At 35.1% G+C, this 23,466-nt stretch overlaps 2 protein-coding genes across 6 annotated transcripts; both read left to right on the top strand.

Moving 5' to 3' along the window:
* The first annotated feature begins 145 nt into the window (after nt 1-145).
* On the top strand, nt 146-23,309 carry LOC105228016 (ras-related protein Rab-26). Of its 5 annotated transcripts, XM_049458291.1 has the most exons (7): nt 146-3,719; nt 3,819-3,929; nt 19,185-19,295; nt 21,443-21,551; nt 21,627-21,737; nt 22,813-22,957; nt 23,076-23,309. In XM_049458291.1, exons 1-7 carry the CDS (start codon nt 3,342-3,344, stop codon nt 23,188-23,190), a joined length of 1,080 nt encoding a protein of 359 aa, XP_049314248.1. In that variant the 5' UTR covers nt 146-3,341; the 3' UTR covers nt 23,191-23,309. The 5 variants fall into 5 exon arrangements, 4 of the variants coding, with proteins under 4 accessions (XP_049314248.1, XP_049314247.1, XP_049314245.1 ...); XM_049458290.1 differs by lacking the exon at nt 19,185-19,295 and having other exon boundaries at nt 147-3,719; XM_049458288.1 differs by lacking the exons at nt 146-3,719; nt 3,819-3,929 and adding an exon at nt 17,712-18,509.
* Nucleotides 13,830-15,879, top strand: LOC105228015 (peroxisomal N(1)-acetyl-spermine/spermidine oxidase). The gene has a single exon (XM_011207618.3). The coding sequence runs from the start codon at nt 13,863-13,865 to the stop codon at nt 15,714-15,716; it is 1,854 nt and encodes a 617-aa protein (XP_011205920.3). The 5' UTR covers nt 13,830-13,862; the 3' UTR covers nt 15,717-15,879.
* Nucleotides 23,310-23,466: the final 157 nt, after the last annotated feature.

Below are 23,466 nucleotides of genomic sequence, written 5' to 3'. Positions count from 1 at the left end.
GGAGAGGGTGGTAGCGTAACGTACTTCGTGTCCTATCGTCCTACGAGCTTTTACGGTTTTCTCACTGTTTTCACGTAAATACTCTGTTCTATAGGAAACGTCATTACTAACAGGCTTTATGGCCAAATGTTTTCGTACGAAATGCCAGTACACTTTTGTGCGGTGGACGAAAAGTTTATAATCACGGCGTAACAACAAATAATGCAAGCAACGTAAAGCGAAATTAAGTTTTACTACATACATACATATACACATATGTACATATGTGTGTATATAAAAAAGAGTTTTCACGTGAATACACATACACATAGAAATGCAAAATTATTAGAATCGCCAAAATACAAATCGCGCAAAACTGCCGGAAATCAATGTGAAAAAATCGAATGCGAAATGCTAAGGAATATAACTAAAATGCAGGATACATGCAGATACTGGTGATGTTATCAGTGATTTCGAGGATTTCGTTTAAGATATGGGTTGACTTACATATACAAATAATAAGTACTTGTATGTATGTGGGTCGTGAACTTGCAAAGGACGTACACATCGGTATTACACGGCGCGTGGGAGGCACAGTATACAAACAAAGGCCGCAAAAACTGGAGCAGCAGTAGAAAAATATGTATAAATGGGTGTATATCAAAATAACTTTTAGTTGTTGCAAGTGCAACGACAATGCAACGGAAGTATTGTAATTGCAATTACGTTGTGACGTCTTAGACACAGAAAGTCGCCATTGGCTGAAGTTGGGGTTAACTATAAGAAGCTCATACCACTGCGTGTTTGAAGTTAAAACCATTTAGTACGTATACTATGTACTACCAAAGATTAATCACGTGAGGAGTGAAAACATTATGTACATAATCCTCCCAATTTGACTGTGATAAAATGAAAAAGGGAAATGCGTAAGAAATTAAATTGATATAGAAACCTGGAAACTGTGTTGACGGAAGAAAAATGTTAAAAATTAAAAATCTAATATACAAATAACTAAGAATAGCCAATATATCAAAGCTTTACAATTCAATTATAATCAGATAAAACGCTATTTATGTATATCCAAATGGAGCGGACAAGTCGTGATAGACCGTGTGGGTGGCAATTGCGCTGAGCAAGGAATGGAGTGACAAATAAATCATGTACTGAAAATCTTTGTCGTCACATGCTTATATCCATAAGTTGAAAGCTTTAGCAAAAAGGAGTAGATAAAAAGAAGCATGTAACTACATTTAATCTAGTAGTTATCACAGTGCTTTAGATGTAAACAAAACACCAATTTATTATTAACTAAGTTTTTTAAATAACAACAAAACCAATAATTTAACTAATTTTTATATTTAAAAAATGTAATATAAGTATTAGCTTAAAATTCTTTGAAATACTTGTTATGCCGCAATCCGTATAATACATATAAGTAAGATCCTAGCATGCAACAACAAATATAAAATATGAAGATAATCATGTGACTGGTGTTTTTACTACCAAAACGTCGAATAACAAAAATACGATAACAAAACAACAGACTGCAAGTTTATAATAAAAATAAACTACAAACATAAATATGTAACTTTATAGGTACACCGTATTTAATTATTGAAAAATCAAATCCCACTATAATAATTAATTAATCAACAATTAACCGACGACTTTACTTTGCAGTAGTTTATGTAGCATATGCAAATTATGTATATGCATATAAAAATTGAAAAATTTATACATATATACCAATAGTGTTAAAATAAAATACATCGGCATCAATGCAAATAGAAATTGCTTTAAAAAATCAGACAGTAGGTGAATAATGGAAAATATCTCTACAAATTGTTAAATTATGGACCTGGGTGTGTAAAATCGATTTCCAAAAATTTGTTAAAAAATAAACAAAAAAAAAAAAATAAAAAATAATAATAACAACAAGTATAATAAAGCAGCAAAAAATAAAGCACAATTTGTAATTACACTAAATTAATTACAAAAAAGAAGAATTTATATACATAAAAACATTGTCTTTAATACGCAGTTAATATAAAATATTAGGGAATTTAATGTGTAGTTTGAAAATATTAAATCAATACGCGGAAATAGTAGAAATTTAAACAAAAATCATATACATACATATATAGTGTCGTGCATACGAAATATACAAACTTGTTGAAAATATAGAAAATTATATACCAGTATAGGCATAAGTGTGTGTGACAACGATTTATGAATTTATACCTATGAATACATATAGGATAATTATATATGCTAAAAATAATGTAATCGTATGAGAAAAAACGCGAGTGGCCACGTATTTAAATAAATAATAGTATCGATTGTCACTAAAACTTCGAAAAATTAAATAGCACCATATAAAATTTAATGTTAAATATGAACAACGTAACGCGTGCAAATAAATACAAACATACTCACATACAAAATTACATTTAAAAACTTCAGTTATTAAAAACAATAAAAAGATAAACATTGCCAAACCACCGCCACTACTCCGATATTGCGTAGAGTCGGACAGGAAAGACATATGGACAATCAAACTCTAAAAGCAGAAACGTCATAACCTAACATATGGTCATACCGAATAAATTTAACACATGACGTGCAGCAAAGGCTCCCCAAAGCACACCCTTAGCTACTACAATAAGTTGTGAAGTAAACCCACGCAAACACCAATACTTGGAAAACAAACCTTTTGCAACAAAAACAAAAAAATCAGGAAAAGTGTATAAACAAAACTGAATTGTTTCGTTGTACGGTAAAAAAGTGGATGTGGGCGAGAGAAAAACGAAAGCGGCCACTGATAGCAATTGTGATTTTAATAAGACAGTGGATAACTGTAAAAACACCAACCCCATTTTTGTTCAACTAACTGTTAATTAACAGCTGAGCGACTATTATTATGTAAAATACATTTCTGTTAACGTGTTTGGAAATTGAAAGCTCGCGAAAACTGAACTTTACAAAAGCTTTAAAACTCCCATTAGCTTTTATTTAACTAAGCATTTCCTACAGCACTTTCAAAACTGTGCACCAAAAGCTAATTGTATTGTTGTTACGAAAAAAAACCTGTTGCTCAAACAATAACTAGAAATTACCGTTGAGTATTAAATAGTATCCCACCAACACCCGTTAAAACAAGTCGTAGAAATAACTAATTAATGTGAAACACCAAAAATATTAAAACAAAAAATTATTTAAATAAGTAATATTCGTGTAATGCCTAACCCCAACACTGCTTCCCAAGAAACATCCTTTCACTACTACTACTTCGCTTTATATTTCGCGCACTACAAGGACTCGCTTGTTATAAATCGCGTGTGTGCCTAGTGTGTTAATTGAAAATGTCCCATATACCCGACGATGCCAGCAGTATGAGTGACGACGTTTTCGAAGATCCCGAGACCACGCAACGCCGCCTAGAGGAGACGGCACGCTATCGCGCCAACTATGCAACCAGCGGCAGCGGTCTAGGTGGTGGTGGCAGTAGCGGTATCGGTTCCAGTCTCGGCGGCAGCAGTAGCAATGCTTACAGTACCGGCTATCCGGGTTATCGTCCACCGGTTAAGGCATTGCAAATGTACGCTCTTGAAGACGCCGTCTTTCATGGTGATGGTGATGACGATGAATACGAAGATGGTTGGCGTTCCTATCGTTACGATGAAGTGGGCATGTACTGTCAACCGCCGCAACCTCCGTTCGATGACACGGTCAATCATAAGGTAATTTTTCGAAATCACTTTTTATTAATAAATCGTATTGTTTATGTGTTATTATTTAAAAGTAAATTCGTCTAATATTTTTTATTTCATATTTTTTAGACAATATTGCTTGGCGATTCCGGTGTTGGTAAAACATCATTCCTGGTAAAGTACAATACGGGCGAGTTTCGTTTAGGTTCCTTTTCTGCGACAGTCGGCATCGCTTTAACGGTAAATAATAACATTTATTAACCATTGTTAGTTGCATACTTTTGTAACCGAGTGGAAAAAGCACACAACATATGGTGCCATTGTTTTGGGGTACCGTGATACACTTGTACCATATGATCAAATATTACCCAGACTTGCAAAAACAAAAAAAAATTGTCACGTTTCTTAATAGAAATATTTATTATCGCCTTCAAAATATGCCCCTGGGTTAATAAAAGCATAAACTTAAGTATATTTTCCATACAGTTGTTATGGGCCTCGGCTGACATGACCTTCAGCAAATTTGTTTTTTTATTCGGTTCCGGCTGATTTTTAAACGCCATTCTCTAGATTATTAAACTGTTTCGGCTTCATGGTCTCGCCCTAGTAATGATGCTTTTGGTGAGAGGGTTCTCAGCTCCGTTGTCCGATGCCGTTTTGGCAAAAGAATCAGGTCTTTTGGCACAAGTCCAGCATTGAGACGCATTATACCCAAAACTTTAATCAAAATATGTAGAGTCGCTTCATAAATAATTATGAGATCCTCTGCTATCGCTCTGATTTTCAAAAACTTTTTCTTTAATTTATTTGATATTACTCTCAGGAGCACTCGCAAGTGCCATGCGATAGAGTACACTCCCCAAAATACTTCTGCCACATTTTCAATGATTTTATAGCCGTGAGTCCCTTGGACACACAAAATTTCAACCAAACTCCCTGTTCGATTTTTTGTTTTCCATCGTAAAAACCGCTTTACAAACCTATCTAACTATTGACATATGAAGATCACACTTCATCTGTACATATAAAAAGATAACGCCAATCTAGGAAAAAGTTGTATCAATTCGATTTCGCCCGCAGCTAACCACGACCAGTGAAGATTATATTTGATCAGAGATATTACTAGAAATTTATTTAAACTACTTAATTTTTTGTGCTTCTGCTGGCAAGGCGGAACAAAAAGAGCTTTAAAAATAAAAATATTTGTTTACAAAACTAATTATCTGTAATATCCGGTACAAAATTGTCAGCAACACAGAAAATTAATTGAATTAAATCGGCTTTTCCGGATCGGTTACACAAGCAAGCAACTAATAAGCATATATAATAGTTAATTTTCTGTATTAAACACTACTGGAGACATGCACCACTAAACTTTTAAAAAGCTTTTATCTAACCTAATATTTTAAATAAACCCAAAATTCTAAATTAGCCTTATGAAATCAACTTCAAATATTTAACAAAAATATATTTGTGTTTTTATTATTATTATTATTATTTAACGAAAAAATAGAAATTAAACACAATATATCAATGTGGGTGTAACATCCTTAGTACTAAAATTAATTTTGCATTAAGGCTGCGCCAATATTAAATTAAGTGCCTTAATTATGTATCTTTTAAACAACCTCATTTAGAGCATCTGCTGCCAGTAACTCCAGTTTTTAGACATTCGCTTATACTAACTGCATTTACAATTTTAAATTAGTTATTTTAGCGTGGTACCGCGAATGGTACATACTAATAGAAACATCTATACAACCCTGTCCCGCATATATTTGCAAGCACTTGCCAGCCACCGCATCGCGCATCACTCATACGCCCTGGCATACACTAAGTAATGTAAGCTTGTATGGGACTGTTCTGTATGAGGTCAGCCATTTCAAATATTGGCTTCTGGCAATTTATGTGAATAAACCAATTATAACGGGGTTTTTGTGTAGTGAATACACTTTGTTATAACCTTCTAAATTTGGTTGTCAGATTTAAACTTTTAATGGTATTTATTAAAACCATTGTGTAGCTTGTCGATTATTAGAATCAATTTAGAGGATTATTTATATTTACAATATAATTAGTATTATTGGGAATAAAAAATAAAATCAGTAATGATAAAGTAAGTTACCTGAGTATGATGAAGTTGTAGTAGTAATAAAGAGGCTAAGTAAATACATACTATGTAACGAAAAAGGATTGACTCAAATAGGCCAAAGAGAAAGCCGAATAGCTTAAATTTTCATTTGAGTGAAAAAAATCATTGTTGTTTACGCTTCAAATGAATGACATATACTAAAAAGCACGCACAGGGATAATACTGCGGAATTCTATCTCATATAAAACATTCACACTTAGCCATAACCCATATTCTGACAACAATCCGGCAATCGTGTTATCGATGTCTTTTTGAACACAACTGCGAACAATTTTGACAACTGAAATCCAACAGAAAAACTGTCCGCCTCCAATCATAATTTAAGCTGCGGAAACATGGAAGAGGACAAAAAAGGACTATAAGCACATATTAATACGAATTCTTTTCAATAGAAATATAAAGATTTAAATCACACATACTAGTTTTCTATTACATACTTAGATATGCTCATAAAAACCACGAAAATCCACAATTGTATACAGAACAACATGTTGAAGATAACTTAAGACGCTTATCAACATGTTGCGCACCAGTTAGACAACAGGACAACACAGCGGCATGTTGGCTACCGCCTGCTGCTACCACGATTAATGGCTTCAATGCAGCCATACAGCATGCGCTGATTTCAGTTTTCTGCGCATTTCCTGCCCATACGGTCCACTCCGTCTAGACAGACGCCAGCGCTATACTTGTACACTTGTGTGTGATCTAGTGAGTCTTGCACACGGAAATTAATTGTTGACCACCTTGGGGGCCACAAAGTGTAAGTGCGTGTGTGCAGAAGGCATAGTATGCAGGCATACATACACATCCATACATAGTTAAGTCTATGTGTGTAAACAACGATGTTGGCGCTTGAAGAAAATACCGTTATTCGTGTGTTTATGTACTCGGTCATGCCTACAAGCACGGACAATTTGTTCTAAGCGTACTTCATAACTCGCACAGTGCGCCAATTTTTCACCTGCTGCTGCATTATTACTACAACAACAACTAACGACACGCATGCGAGGCCATAGCACCCACTACAATTGTAACGACGCAACTTCGACTGCTGCTGCGACGACAGTCGCCATTGACATTGAATTTCGTTTCAGTTAATTTAAACGCCTGCTGCATTCCGCTGTGCTCGGTCGAAGCTGTCGTGCAGCGCCTCGTGAGTGATGAAACAGTGCAAAAGTTGTTGTTAAATCAAATCAAACATTTTTAAGACGTTGTGATTTAATTAAATTGGGTATTTATTTCAAAAGTGCTCAGAAATTAATTAAAATACTAATTTTTGTTTTGTTCACGCTTGAAAAAGGTAATAGCTGCGTATATTTAAATTATGGAACTAGATGTTGGTTGAAGAAATAGTAAAATTCACATCAAAACTTGTGCACATTCCCACAAGTGGATCGTAAAACAAGTATTATGTGTGAAGTGTGACAGTTTTCGCGCTCAAATATTTGCTGTAATTATAAACAAATATTTGAAAAAGTTAAATTTGAGGTAAAAACGTGCTTCACATTCAGAAGACTACTGCGCATTTCTCCCGCCATCTTTGCAAAGTATCCATAGAAATGTAGATGAGTGTATATTTAGTTATTTCAATACAAAACCATTTACTTTTAACTCATATTTTTGTTTATGAATTTTCTAGTGGCTTAGCGCAGCTTTTCTCCTTTTTGTGGCACACCACTTAATGTTTTTTTTTTTACAAATGTAAGATGCTACAAGGCTAAGTAACTTACGCTGTCGTTTTCTTCTTAATCATTTTACTTGAGTTAATATTGCCAATGGAGACAACATGCAGGTATTGCTTATGTTAAGCAGTAATTAACAGATCTTCTACAAAGAATACACTATAGCAATATATAAAAATAAAAAGAGAATTTTCTGACGGCACTTAGTTTCTTTTTGTTTTGCTGGGTTAATTAATCTTAATTTTAACTCATTAATGTGAAGATAACACAAGAAAAAATCTTAACGAAAGCTATAATACCCTTCACAGCTGCATTTCTTTTAGCATAAAAGTGCAGAAAATGCCTTTATTTTGATTTTAATTTGTCAGTTTGAATAGCAGCTATATGCTATATAATAAGTTAGGTCAATATACTCGGAGACTGTAGTGCCATGTTAAAAAATAATCTGTGCCATTCTGTTTCCATAAAAGAACGCCATTTTGATCGGTCAGTTTGTATGACAACTATATGCTATAGAGGTACGATAAAAAAAAAAATGTTCGGATATTGTTGCGTTACTTTGAATAACAATCTTTTAATTTTAAGATAATATTGTGTATATTTCATATAGTTTGAATGATGGGTATGTACTATACTGGACCGAAATCAGCAGTTCTGACAAACTTGATATATAGATGAATTTATTGGATTAATAAAAAACAATATTTTGTAAAATATAAAATTGTTCGAACGAAACTCCAAAAGTATGCAAAAAATTTTCTTTCTACCTACATACATATGTTTTTTTTTCAATAAAATTTTTTCTCATAAAAACAATTAAATATTTTATTAGAATTTGTATTGTTACAATCATACAAAGATATTCTGAAATTTTTGGAAAAAATTATTTTAAACTCGGCCATTGCGACGCTATTTCCGGTAACCCCTCGGAAAAAAATGCGCTCGCGTTGGCAGGATCGTCTAAAGTGGAAAAAATTCGTGGTTTAGTTAAAGACTTAATTTAGAATTTAGGAAAAAAATTAAAATATCAGTGAAAATATCGCGACATTTTTTTTTCCAAATAGAATAAGAATTGTATCCCAAAGACCTGTGTCAAATTAAAAAGTCTTTCCAACCGACTTCAAAATCACAGTTTCGAGAAAAACGCGTTTAAAGGCGGCGCAGCAAGCCTTGAACGCACAAGTTCTCAATACTGTATCTCCGAAACTATTACTCGGAACAACTTGACAATTTATTACAATATTCTAGAAGTATTGCAGAATTTAATAAGACAATAAAAAAATCGATTTTTTTTAAACCCCAAAACCCATGTAAACCCTTAACAGATAAATTCCCTTTGGAAAAGGAACTAAAAATGTAATGACATCTTGCATGGCATGTTATATGTATGTATAAAGATTTACACACTGTTAACCACCAGCGACCGCACTTTCGAACTCGCTAGTGTCAGTTTTTCGCGTTAATTCCAACTAAGCACCATTCAATAGCTCGATAGATTTGATAAAATGTTCAGTATTTTTTCACCAAATTTTTTAAATTACTTTTAATTTGAAATGTTATTATCGCGAAGACGTGTCAAATGAGTAGTAATAAACTTTTGACAACATTTCTCTCAATACAAATTGAATTTACTCTGGTCATAGCGATCTATTTCATTGTCTGCGCTTTAAGAATCGTTTCTCCTCGACCAGTTAAAAAAAAAAAATAGTTCTCTGTAGCTATATACCATGATCAAATTTGACCCGGATTAACCCGGATTTTTACGTATTTTAATACAAAACTAACAAAGATCGCCTTCAAAATACTCTATGAGCCAATACAACGTTTAAGCCAGTTTCTATATACTTATTATAATCCTCGACTGGCATGGTCTTCAGTGCTTTTAGCGATAAATTTATAAATTGTATGTGTTCAAAGCTGCGGGTAAAAGAAACCGCGGAGGTAAGAAATGTTGTAAAATTTCGTGGAATTCTCAAACTGCTCTTGTATTAAAATTGGGGTAAAGTTGGTAATTAACAGCGCACAATCGTTGTCCTATTTTCTGCTGTTATGTATATACATACATATGTATGTACATATTAGAAAATATATTATCTGCCTTTGTAGGGTTTTATTTTACATCATCAAAAGTGATTAAAATTTGACCGAGTCATAATTTTTTTTTCCAACCATCGACTTGTGTGAAGGTCAAAGTAAACTTTTGAAATTAAAAGAGCAAGGACAAAATTTGAAATTAGGGTGGTTTAATTTTTTTCATTGGAGTAAATGAAGACAAATAAATTATTTCATATACATATAGACTTACATAGATAATTGTGTTTGCATATAATTATACCCCGAACAGGGGGATTAAGTTTGCCCAGAAGCTAGTAACACCCAGAAGGAAACGTTATATATAGTACATATACAAATGAGCAGCGCGAGGAGCTGAGTCGAGGTAATGTACATTTGTCTGTCAGTCCGACGGACTCGAATCTTTATATACGGGAACTAGTTCCTCAGTTTTTGAGAAATCATTCTGAAATTTTGCACTCGTCTTTTTCCCAAAAAGCTCCTCATTAATCGGAACCGTCGATATCGGACCACTATAGCATATAGCTGATCAAAATAAAGTCCTTGTATGGGAAATTTTTTATCTGAGAATATATCTTTACGAAACTTGGCACAGATTATTATCCAAGACAACGTGATAATCCCCCAAAAAATATAGCATATGATTGCCATACAAACTGAACGATAAAGATGAAATTCTTGTATGGAAAAGTTTTTTATTTGATAAGATATCTTCATGAAATTTGGTACAGATTATTTTCCAAGTCAATGCTACAATTTCAAAATATACTGTTCTGATCGAAGCACTATAGCATATGATGCCGTAAAAATTAACCATTTCAAATGAATTTAAAGAGGTTATGATACACTTTTATGCTATTCGGATTGCAGCTGTGAAGGGTATTATAACTTCGGTACAGCCGCAGTTAACGGTTTTGCTTGGTTTTCATATAAAATATTTACTTTGACATAAAAACTTATCCGTCATATTATCATATTTATGCCATACTCGTTATTGTGAAAACTTGAAAACTATTTATAATTACGTAGTGCGGTAAAAAATATGTACATACTCGTATGTGCATGCTTCAATTCACCTGAGCACATGAATTATTTGCGTACTGTCGAAGGCCGCTGAAATGTGATGCCGCAAAAATCGATAATGTACACAACTTATTAATATGTACTCGACTTCATGCTGCACGGCAGTAATGAAAAAGTACAGATAAGAAAATGGGGTGAGGGCAGACGGCAATAGGGGGAGTTGTGGTTATCGGTTACCACAGTAAATTTGAATATTATCAGAGTCAAAGCGTTTGGGGTGACTCCCACACAAATACATATATATATGTATATATATTTACTTGCTTGCAGAGGCGTCCTTACTACTACACACAATGTTGAAAAGGCACAAAAGATGTGGAAAAACTTATTGAAAATTTAAAATTACATTTAAGCAAACGCATACACGCATTTAGCTATAAATAAAATATGACAATGGCATAATAGGATGTGTACCAAATCTCAACAGTTGTGAACTGTACCCTTACTGCCAGTCGCGCTGTTGAAAATATTGAAATATACTCGTATAAATTGCAAACGTTTGCCTTAAGGGTGGCTTCTGGTTTGCCTTTGCTTACGCCTCTATACACACGTGAAGAAGACGTTAGCAACTCCGATTATTATTTATTTGCCTTTTTTGTTGGAACAGCCTTCGTTAGGCTTAGGTGATGAGTATGAAGAAATTGTACGCTCAAGCGGAAAAGCTTTCAAAGCATTTTTTCTGGAAAGTGGATAGATTTATTTGTTATCTGGCCTAAATAATCGGTCAAAGAGTGCTCAAATACACATATAAAGCTACATACATACTTGTAGACATAGCTATTATCCTTGTATAAGTATTAAAAAAAAGTGCAGTAGATTGTTGTTATTGTAATAAGTACAGTTGATGTATAATTTTTGAGTATTATATATTATATACATAATAAATATTCCTATGTGACACAGCTTCGCTTCAATTTAATAAAAGCAAGAAAAAATATCTTTGGCTGCACCGAAGCTACAATGAAGGGTCTCAGGTGCATTTCTTATAACACAAAATGGAAATACCCGAAAATTGGAAATAAAACGGGAAATATTTAATTATTCATCAATATTTATTTTATCGCCTTCAAAGTAATTCCCATCGCTTCGCTCAACTCACCGGAATGGAATATTGTTGACTTGTTTGCATGTCAAACTCATAAACGCATGTCTCATCGGCAGTTATAATGAATGCTCTTCATGAATGTGGAATCGGAATTCGCACGATCAATTATGTCCAAAAAGTTCTATTTACGGTATTCTTTTTGAAAAAAATTCAACTTTATCGGGACGAGTCGAGAAAAAACGCGTTTCATACCCAAAACATTCACCAAAATCAGTCGAACGGACTCGCGAGAGATGTCGGACTCTCTTGCCATCTCTCTGATACTTGCTTGACAATTTTCATGTCCTTCACTTTTTTAATATTTTCATGAATGGATGAGGTCGAAAGTCGTCCAGAATGAGGCAAGGACACCGCACACGAAATTTGGTTAGTAATGCCAAATTAAAGACAAATTCTTTTTTATCACATTTCATGCCTACGACAATAATCTATGCTGAATATCGAGAAGATATCTTGTCAACTAAAAACTTTTTCATACAAGAACTTGACGGTCAGTTGCTAGTTCGTAGGGCAGCTATATCCGGTATCGGGGGTTCCAACAAATGTGTTTTTTTATGAAGATTATGCGGTTGTTAACTCGGCTATAATCGCGTAAGCGGTGTCTACGCCACTTAAGAAGAAGAAAAGAACGTGTGCAAAATTTCAGATCGTTATTTCAAAAAACTGAGAGATTGTTTCGGATATATGCAGAGGGGCAGACAGACGGATATATCTAAATTTACCCAGCTGGTCAGGTTGATCATTTATATACCTATACATTTTTTAGGTAAACGGTTGCTTCTAGGTACTACAAACTTCGTCTTAAGCTTAACATATCCCATTCAGGGAATAAAAAAATGTATATTCCCTACTGTCTCCAAAATTACTTACCATTAGAAAATCATCCCTACAAACATTTTAAGTTTTTTTTTGTAATAACTGAAAAGAGCAAACTTGTATTTGCATTCTTTTAATTTGTAAGAAATAAATTGAACTCTGCTTATTAAAACTTCTGGCATAATTATCCCCTCTCACTCTCATTATCGTAGTAAGAGTCCATATTTCTTGGAATATACGCTACTGTATGATTTGCTTAAGGCAATTAAAACTTAATTAATGTTCCTAACCTGCAGACAAACAAACTTTCAAAACAAACAACCGCATGAATATACTATATAGTATATATACATATGTATATACCAATGTATGTATACTGTAATATAATAGTAATTATTACGTACGAGTATTTGTTAGAAACGAGAGAGAATAGAGGCAGCAGCATCATAAAGTACGAATATATAACAGTAAGACTTGTTAAATTAAAGAAAATTGCAGGATTACAAAGTTTAATTGTGTTCAAGGGAAGCGTAAGCCTTGTGAGATGATCGTCTTTCACTTCCGCTCAGGCTCTATGTTATGCATTATATATACATAGAATATTTATCATTGTCTTTTAACTTCAATAAAATTTAATTCTTACTGAAAGATTTTTTTATAACAACGGTACTCTAAAAAACAGTTTTTTTATTGATGCACATAAACGTTGGCAACCTGAGAAAAAAACTGGATAGTCATATGGACTTCAACTAATTATTTCTGTATATTGGTGAATATTTACCTATAATACAAAATTATTCGTATAAAAATAGCGTGAATTTTGCTGAAGTTATTAATAAATCGCCGCAAAATCAGCCGTTTCTATCACTATAGAACGCTGCGTATACATTCATTCAGGGTTTTCTTTTCATACTTATAGTTTGTCGGAATTTTTGGTATTTTTGTATCAAAAATGCAACAGAAGAGTACATTTTATATTGAAGTCCCCATACAAAGGAAGCGGCAACAATCTGAGCTCTTATATCGAATGATTTCAATAACTACAATAGTTATATTTAGAACACAGTAGTTTTTTTGAACTTCGCGAAATCAGCTGTTATTATTAAACGGACCGCAAACTGTTTATCGATGTCGTTTTTGAATCTTGAATTCAAATCGGCAATGTGAGAACTAAGCCTAAACTTTTTCAATGTCAAACAAAAAGTGAAGAAATATAAATATAAACAAACAACACATTTTTCCAATCAAATATTTCTATTATGACACACATACGCTGGTGCACCCGCCAGTTGCTGAATATTCAATGCACTCACGTAGCATGGCCAACGCTCTCACACACGCTCGTGAGCGCTATCGCCACCACTATCAACACCCTCGACCGGATTAGCACAACAGCTGGTGGTGTGAGCTACGACAATGACCAAGTGACGGTGCCAATAGTTAGTTGTTCAGCAAACGCCGATTTTATAAGACGTGTGTGTGACAAAACGCTCGCTAAACGCACAGCTAACCGAAATAGAGCGTGCAAAGAGATAGTTTCATACGATTTAAGTGAGATAATACGAAGCAAAAAGAAAGTGCACGACGCCACTGACAAAAACAAGAGCATTTGCCAGCGGCTAGAAGCTAAGTCAACTACAACGACAAGCGGACAAAAGACAACAAAGGTGAAATCAATGAAATCTGCGCGTGTTGTAATTATTGGCGCCGGCGCTGCTGGTATAGCTGCAGCCACAAAGCTCCTACAGTCGGGATTCGAAAATGTTCTGCTGCTCGAGGCTGAAAATCGTTATGGCGGACGCGTACACACGATACCCTTTGCGGATAACGTAGTCGACTTGGGCGCACAATGGTGTCACGGTGAAAAAGGTAATGTTATTTTTGAGACGGTTCGCAATTTGGATATGCTGCAGCCAACAGGTGACATATACGATGACTACAAATGCGTGCGTTCCAACAAGGAAGTGCTTTCCGAAACAGTGGCAAATACGCTTAAGTCGGTCGCCTTTAATTTGATACCCGAACGACAGGAGGGCTTGAAGGGCTACGAAGGCTCTTTAGGCACATATCTTACAGAAGCATTTTGGCGCGATTTGCAACAGTCGCCGGAAATTGATAAGACTGTGGCGCGTGAGTTCTTCGAAAACTACAAGAAATTCGAAAGTTCAATTGAAGCGTCGGATCACCTATTCGAAGTTTCCGGCCAAGGTCATCTCGAATATTGGGTATGTGAAGGAGATCTACTGCTAAACTGGAAAGATAAAGGTTTTCGCAGTTTTCTGCGTCTACTAATGCAAGCGAAGAAGGATGAAACAGCAACGGACAATATGGGTTTGCTAAACAAGCGCATACAATTCAATGCGCGCGTTCAAAACATTGAATGGCGAACAAAAAGCGCTGACGTGCGCATACGTCTTTGGAACGGTGAATTAATCGAGGCGGATCATGTCATCTGCACCGTATCTTTGGGTGTGCTCAAAGAAAACCACAAGGAAATGTTTACACCAGCATTACCGCTGGCTAAGTGCCGCGCCATTGACGGTCTCAAATTGGGTACCGTCGACAAGTTTTTCCTAGAATTCACTGAACCTTTTGCACCAGTCGATTGGTCGGGCTTTTGTTTTCTTTGGCGCGACGACGATTTGGCGGAATTGCGTAACTCTGAGTACTTTTGGTTGGAGAGCGTGTTCGGCTTTTATCGTGTCTCCTGCCAACCGCGCATACTACAAGGTTGGATTATCGGACCACACGCGCGTCATATGGAAACTCTCCCCGAAGCTGAGGTACTTAAAGCATTGCTTTGGCTCTTCAAGAAATTCTTCACACTTGAGGTTCCGCGGCCATTGAGATTTCTACGCACACGCTGGTATACGAATCCCAATTTCCGTGGTAGTTATACATTCCGTTCTGTGTATGCCGACGAGCTGCGCGCAGGTGGTTGGGATTTAGCCGCACCACTTACCGCCGACAGCGACGGTAAACCGTTGTTACAATTCGCTGGCGAAGCGACGCATACACATTTCTACTCGACGGTGCATGGCGCGGTGGAGAGTGGTTGGCGGGAAGCGCAACGCTTGATTACCTACTACCTGGGACGCACTTCACAACTGTGAGCAGCGTTGCGAAGGCGGATGTCATGGCAATATTGCGAAAATCTACGGCGATAGCTTAATGAGTAGAAAAGATTATGTGCATAATTTGTACACTATCTTGTTTTGTTTGATTATATAGCGTATGTATGCCAGAGAAGCTAATAAAATACTACACTTGTGTAGCTACGAGTATTTGATATTGTAAATAAAATAAGCACTAAGTTGATAAGTACCTATGCTGAACTGCTGAACTTAGTATCAAATAATAATTTGTTAGTGAGCGTTTAGTGTGATAAATCAAGTTCAGATAAGCTTTTATTTGTTCAACAATTTTAAGGGCTTACTGTCTAGTGTTCAAAGAATTTCATAAAATATTACAACAATAATAATCAAATAATGATAAACAGCTTTCTTTGTTAGACCTGTGATCGTGTTTCGATAAGTGAAGAGTTCCACAAGTTCCATTCTTCTAAACAATTAACATATTCTTATGAATAGTTTTCAACATGTTAGGAATACTATCAAATTTTTTTTCTTTTGTCTACACTGATTTCAGTTAACTTTCGACAGAGCGGTTGGTAGTCACTTTTATTTGTTGAATTTTATAAGCTATTTTAATAGTGGATATTCTGCAAGAATGAAAATGTCTTTTATTTCGTTAAGCTATGTCAATGTCGTCGTATATATCATACAGCTCATCGTTCCATTGAATGCGATATTCGCCGTAGCCAACACGCAAAGGACCATAAATCTTTCACAGAACCTTTTTCTAGGAAACTCGTAACGTCGACTTATCAGATGTTATCATCGTCCATGCCTCTTCACCATATAACAGGGCGAGATGATGAGTGACTTAAAGGATTTGGTCTTTGTTCGACGAGAGTGGAGTTTACTTCTCAATTACCTACTCAGTCCGAAGTAGCACCGGTTGGCAAGAGATATCCTGCGTTGGATTTTGAGGCTGACGTTGTTCTTGGTGATGCTGGTTCCCAGATAGACGAAATATCTATGACTTCGAAGTTATGACTGTGAAAAGTGATTAGGGAGAAAAGTCGCGAATGCGACGACTGTTTGTTTGAAGACTAGAGATATTTCGTCTTGGCCTCGTTCACTAAGAGATCCATTCGCAGTCTGGAGATAGCAGAAAGCGCGGTTGTTGAGGTCAATTTTATCAGTATCATTGGCGTACGCCAGCAACTGTACAGTGTGCACTCTTATAGAAGATTATGCTTTCTTTATTCAGAACCGCAGCTCGAATTTTTTTCTCCAGGAGTAGATTGAAGAAGTCGCACGATAAGGAGTCGCCTTTTCTGAAATCACGTTTATTATCGAACGTCTCGGAGAGGTCCTTCTCGTTTCTGATGGAGCTTTTGGTATTGCTCAACATCAGTTTACACAGATACCAAAATCGGCATAAAGGCAGCTCATTTTCCTTCTGTCAAAAGCAGCTTTGAAATCGTCGAAGAGGTAGTGTGTGTCGATCCTCTTTTCATGGGTCTTTTCCCAGATATCCGTCAATATGTAAGTTATTTCAACTGCGATTGAATAAAGAGCTTCTCATAAAATCAGATAGTTCCTCGAAGTTGACTGAAAACTTGTAGGTTCCTCTTCCACCGAGCAAGGTCAAGGAGCAGACCAGAAGAAACAGAAATTGATCGACAAAAATACAAGCGTAGACTTTCTGGATAAAAAGTATTTTTGTTACAACCATAATAAGTTTTATTCGCTAGAATACGATGTTACTAACATCGAAGTGTTTTTGCTAAATATTTCCAACCAACATCTAGTACTAATCTATATTTAACATAACAAAAGCTGCAAAAAAATTAACTAATGTACATACATAAATATATTATAATTAAAATATCACTCACAAAACCAACTCACACCCAAAAACGTCAATAATTTAGGTTAAAGCAAACGAAATCAAGAACACAAGCACAAAAAGCTCAAACCTTCGCCGAGTAATTTAATTACTAGTCATCAATCACAACATCTCCTTAGTGCATACAAACAATGCGCCGTACTTCAAGTGTGTGCCGCGTCAGTCAGCCCACTTCCCACCTCACATCTCATCCCACTTCCGTACCAGCAGGCAGTTCATCAACTGCCACAAAAATGCCAATAAATACACGCGCACAAAGCGGTGACACCGATCATGACAGCAATGACATACCGCGGCGTGAGTCCCTGCACAAGCCTACATGGCAATACAATATCCCCGGGCAGTCGCAACCGAGCACGGATGCCACAAATGCGCCCAGCAAAAGCATAAATGTCACATCAGACTCAGACGATGAAGATGATGAATATCTACGGCGCCCAAGTATCGTTAAGCATCATCACTACTATCAGGAGAAGGAAGTACAGCAGCAGTTGCAATTACCCACGAAGCCATTACAACAATTGCGGCGTACCAGTTTACATAGTGGCGTTTGTTTCAAAGGCACCAAAAGTAGCGGTAACACAAAAATTACACGACACCACACCATTGCCAGTGCTGATTTAAAACCAACTGCCGATAGTAGTTTACCGGCGCGGCGCAGGAGTAGTTTGACACAATCAACACGATCATTCGGATTGATGATGCACAATACTGGGGAGCTATCAAGGACTTGCAACGCTCACGACACCACTGCGGCATGTCCTAACTTCTCCAGATCTATGGATGGTGCAACATTTTGTAGACAGGCCGGGCGTGCTTTAATGCGTATGGTTTCATTGGGTACACAGCCGAATGTTCATGTGGCGCCACCAACCAGTAACGTCAAAACTTATGCTGATGGTGAGGAGGAATACGACATGATGGGAAAGGTGAAGTCAAAGAATCCTGTTTTTTTTTGCTTACTTTTTCGTAACCTATATAAGTGTCCAAGGTGAACATTACCATTTTTCATATAACGATTTAAGACTGAAATTGAATATGAAAGCATTAAGCATCTCACTCATCTCTTAGAGAAGTCAGTTAAGACAATAATCATGCCTTAAATTCTAACATTATATTATTAAAAAATATTCAAAATATAAAGAGTTTTTACTTTCCCAAATCAGATATTGACATTTGATCATCTTAAGATCGCCAAAGGCTTCGAAGTTCACAAAAATTTATAAGTAGAATAAGAAAGTAATATAAACTTACTGCAGCACAATTTATTTCCAAAAAAAAGTGTAGGGGTCTGTATATGAGAACCCATATCTCATCCTACATATAGGAAAACCCCCTGATTTCGCAGTTACCTTCTCAATAAATTTCTATTTAAACATTGACTTTTCAAAAAAATGTCACACATCTCTATATAAAATATAATAAGAAAAGAAAGAGACTAAACCACCTTTCAAGAGCTTTTGGCTCACAGTGAGTCTGTTTTCGAAAAATGTATATTATCTGCCCCTCCATGAGAGTTATCAATCAAATATTTTTTCTTTGAGGAACTTGAAACTTATTTTGTCTGTTCTTCATTTTACTCTCCATTAATTGCTGCTCTATAGGTGATTATGTTGGGTGACTCTGGTGTTGGAAAAACTTGTCTGCTCATACGATTTTATGATGGAAAATATATGCCACACTATTATATAACTACAGTAGGCATTGATTATCGGGTAAGAAACGGCTCTGTCAACTGTCATCAGGGCTGATGTGAAATGGACAAAACTGTTGCACGCGTGTCTTTCTTAACTTTAGTGTACGTACCTATTTGTGTGTTCTCCTCTTTACGCGTATGTATGTATCTACTTGTATGTTCTAATTTTTATAGACAAGAGTAAATATTGATGATATGATATGATAATTATAAGCAATTATATATGTAAATGTTAAAATGAATCACCTAAAAATGGTGGAATAAACTGAACAATCGTTGACTTATGATTAGTTATATATAATGCCTCACTTTATCATCATTGCCAATTTCTGAGCTTATAGTTCATATACACTTATGTACATATATGTAATTGGATTTTTTTTATATAAAACGCAGTTTGGATAATTTAGGTTACTCATACGCCATGTATTCGTGTTTGTCGAATAATTCGAGCTTCAACATTTAATTTTCAATTAGTAGTGGAAATTGCAAACGGATGTATCAGTATAATTTCACATACCATCTGATCAAATTTTACCCGGACTAACCAAAAAACCCAAAATTTTCACGTAATTTAATACAAATCTTAATTATCACCTTCAAATTTGACTGTTGAGCCAAGGCAAGCATGACAACGGTTAATCCAACTTTCCATATATTTTTTTCAAAACCTGGCTGGGTGGTCTTCAACGAATTCTGTAATTATTTTCGGTTGTGGCTCATTTTTGAACATTGTTAACAGTTTTGAAGTTATATTACTAAAACCCACGTCTCATTATCAGTATATTAATAACGCGTTTGATGTGTGTGGGGTCCTCAGCAAAAAATATTAATGGATTCAATTTGCGAGCACAGTAGAATGGATGAATCCGGGTTAAATTTATTGAGATACTATACATATGTATAAAGAGGTTTTTAATAATATTTTTTATCTCATAAAAAAAAATAAGTTGGATCAAAAATATGCTGAACGTTTAAATACTCAAAACTCAAAGGTATAAATAATAAGAAAGTTTTCATTTTCTTCAATTAACATTCCTTTAATATAACGAGTTCAATACTTTTTAAAGACCCTAACAGTCCCAGGTAGTTGGTTTGAAGTTCTATTATGTTTTCTTGTTGTTTAATGAATTTTGTAATACTGTTTGATTATTAAAAATAATTAATAGCTTTTGATTTAAATATACATACGAGGGGGTCCGATAAGTACTTAGCCTACAAGGACGTGAAGTTTCAACTTATTACCCCTTTTGCTAAATACATTTTCTGTTAAATACATTTTCTTCGTGACGACACTTTTATTCAACTTAACCCTGGTTATGCCCCGAAAGTTATTCTTTCAAGTTTGGTATCAAAAAAGCCGGACAGGTCCAAATGTAAAGAATCCGACGTAGCGACCAGTAAGTGATTCCACCAAGTGCGTTGTGGTTTTTTGTGTAATTCGCTGTCAAATCGGCACTTACCGTCCAAATCGTAACGATCGCCATTAAAAGTGAAGAGTCAGCGTATAGAACTTTTAATTATTTTTTATTTTAATATTTTCTTGTTTTTTTCAAAACAAAATTAATTTGTGTTTGAGCCAAGAAAGTAAATACTTGTCGGACCGCCGTATACAACCTTTTAGAAAAAAGTTAACATGAAACAAATCCTTCACCGACGACTTATATTTCTAAGAATTTTATAAGTTATCTATAACCACATAAAAATTCATAACAAGTAGTTCGTATGTAATATTTCTGTAAATGTTCTATGGATCTGATCAAATTTGACTCGGACTCTTGAATATTTATTGCAATTTTAACGATACGGTTTGTGCGCGCATTTGAAATGGACAGTCCGAGTCAGATTTGATCAGTTGTTAAATACAGGGTGTGAATGTCGTATATGTAAATATCGTGTGTAATTAAGCCAAAGTGCTATTTAATGGCATGTATGTGAGTCCTATTTTTACTAATACAGCTTTCGTTGACGTTAATGAATACTGCTTTTGTTTGCCAACCCTGTATTCAATACCATGTGTGTATCTCCAGCAGTGTTTAGTACAAATAACATAATTTATATGTATTTTCGTTATAAGTAAACAGCATATACGTATATACATATGTATATAATATATAACTGTACATGTCTAAGCTTTTTATCTATACACATTTTTGCAATTATTAGAACAAAGTTGTGGTTGTGGATGGCACACGCGTCAAATTGCAAATTTGGGACACAGCTGGTCAGGAGCGATTTCGCAGCGTCACACACACCTATTATCGCGATGCCCACGGTGAGTTGAGAAGATTAAAAAAAAATTCAATAGATTTTTTAGTGTTTTTTTTTATTAATATTTTACTTTTCGCAGCACTTCTACTCTTGTATGACGTCACCAATAAAACCACTTACGACAACATTCGCGCTTGGCTGGGCGAGATCAGAGATTATACTCAGGACGATGTGGTGATTGTGCTTATTGGTTTGTATTCAAACGCATACATACATATCCATACATATATGTATATTATACCTTTTTATTTAATTTTAGTTTAGCCAAGCAGAAATATAAATGTGTAGATATAGGGTGATTATTTCAGGTTGTTTACTTTGCGTCTAATACTTCTTAAAATATATAAACTTTATTTATAAGAGACTGATTCTACCCATAAGTGCTAAGTATACCATCTGATCAAATTTGACTCGGACTGAAAAAACCTTGACGCAAATCTTTATTATCGCCTTCAAAATGGGCTTCTGAACCAAAACAAGCATGTCAACGCTTCATCGAATTTGTCTTATAACTCTCCACATGTTATCGTTCTGGGATGGCTCTCGATGCCTCCAACGAGTTTTATTTCGGTTTCAGAACATTTTTGGAGCACCATTCACTAGTTTGCTGGACAGTTTTGACATCATATTCATAAAGCGACAGGGGTAGTAGTCCAGTCATTATAGCAAGTTCACCTCGGAATTCAATATACCCATTTATATGTCTGTAAATACAGATATACAAGTATTTACAGACATATAAATTGGTACATCGAATTCCGAGATTCTTACCTAATTTAAGTTTGACTGGACTATAGCATTATTAGTATGTAGGCTACTCAGCGAGCATCTGACTGGCGCGGTTCTATTTAAGATGTTGAGAGCCTTTGTTGTCTCTCTGTCAACGATTCAAGCACTATTACTTTAACTTTTTTGATGTTATCGTCTTTAATCGAGGTAGATGGATGATTCGCATAAAACATGTACTGGCTCGATTTTACTCATTTTTTGCTCAAAAGGAAAAAATTATATTTGATATGGAACAGTCTGGGGAAAATTCAGAGAGGTACTAAATAGTATTGTACCTAAGGTCTAAAACTAAAAGATAGTAAAAATATATAAAAATAATGTCTGGAATACGATTTAATTCATATGACAGCCTCAACCCATATGCAACATAAAAAATAATATTAGCCTTAAAATTTTCTACATTATTATCAACTGTGATCTCATAAGTCTAAATATCACATTGTAATATATTATAAAAATATATGTATATAATGCAGGTAACAAGGCAGACTGCAGCAATAGTGAACGACAAGTGAAACGTGAGGATGGCGAACGTCTAGCACGTGAACACAATGTCCCCTTTATGGAAACATCGGCAAAAACAGGATTGAATGTAGAACTTGCTTTCTCTGCTGTGGCCAGGTAAGTTTTCAAAAAATGAAGTTCAGATGTTTAAGAGTTTAAAACTAATTGATAACATCAGATTTGCTGATTTTATTAGATAAGTTTAGAACAAACACTTTTGCTTTTTTATTTCCAGGCAATTGAAGTGTCGCGGCACCGTCAATGGCGATGATGGCAAATTCAATGTCCACGATTACGTACGCGATAATACACAAGCACGCACAATGTGTGCACAGTGCAAATCGATGTAGACACGGTGGTAACTGGGAATTATCACTAGTACATACTTAATTACTTGCCAAAAAAAGTTATTAATTAAAAGAAAAAAACTGAAAAAATTAAATGTATAAAATAAATATTCAAAGCTTTATTAACCGTTTTTTAAATATTTGGGATCAATCTGATGCAAAATATACTTCAAATATTTTCCTTTTTCCGTTACGTTTGAAATTAAAATTAGCTTATATAAGCGCGTCGGTACTTATGTGCTATGTAGCCAGAGCGGATACGCAGAATTATTTGAAATT

This window comes from Bactrocera dorsalis, chromosome 5, assembly GCF_023373825.1.
Source record: "Bactrocera dorsalis isolate Fly_Bdor chromosome 5, ASM2337382v1, whole genome shotgun sequence".
NCBI classification, from domain to species: domain Eukaryota; kingdom Metazoa; phylum Arthropoda; class Insecta; order Diptera; family Tephritidae; genus Bactrocera; species Bactrocera dorsalis.
The sequence above is the reverse complement of the archived record's forward strand: the minus strand, read 5'-3'. Positions and strand labels throughout refer to the sequence as shown.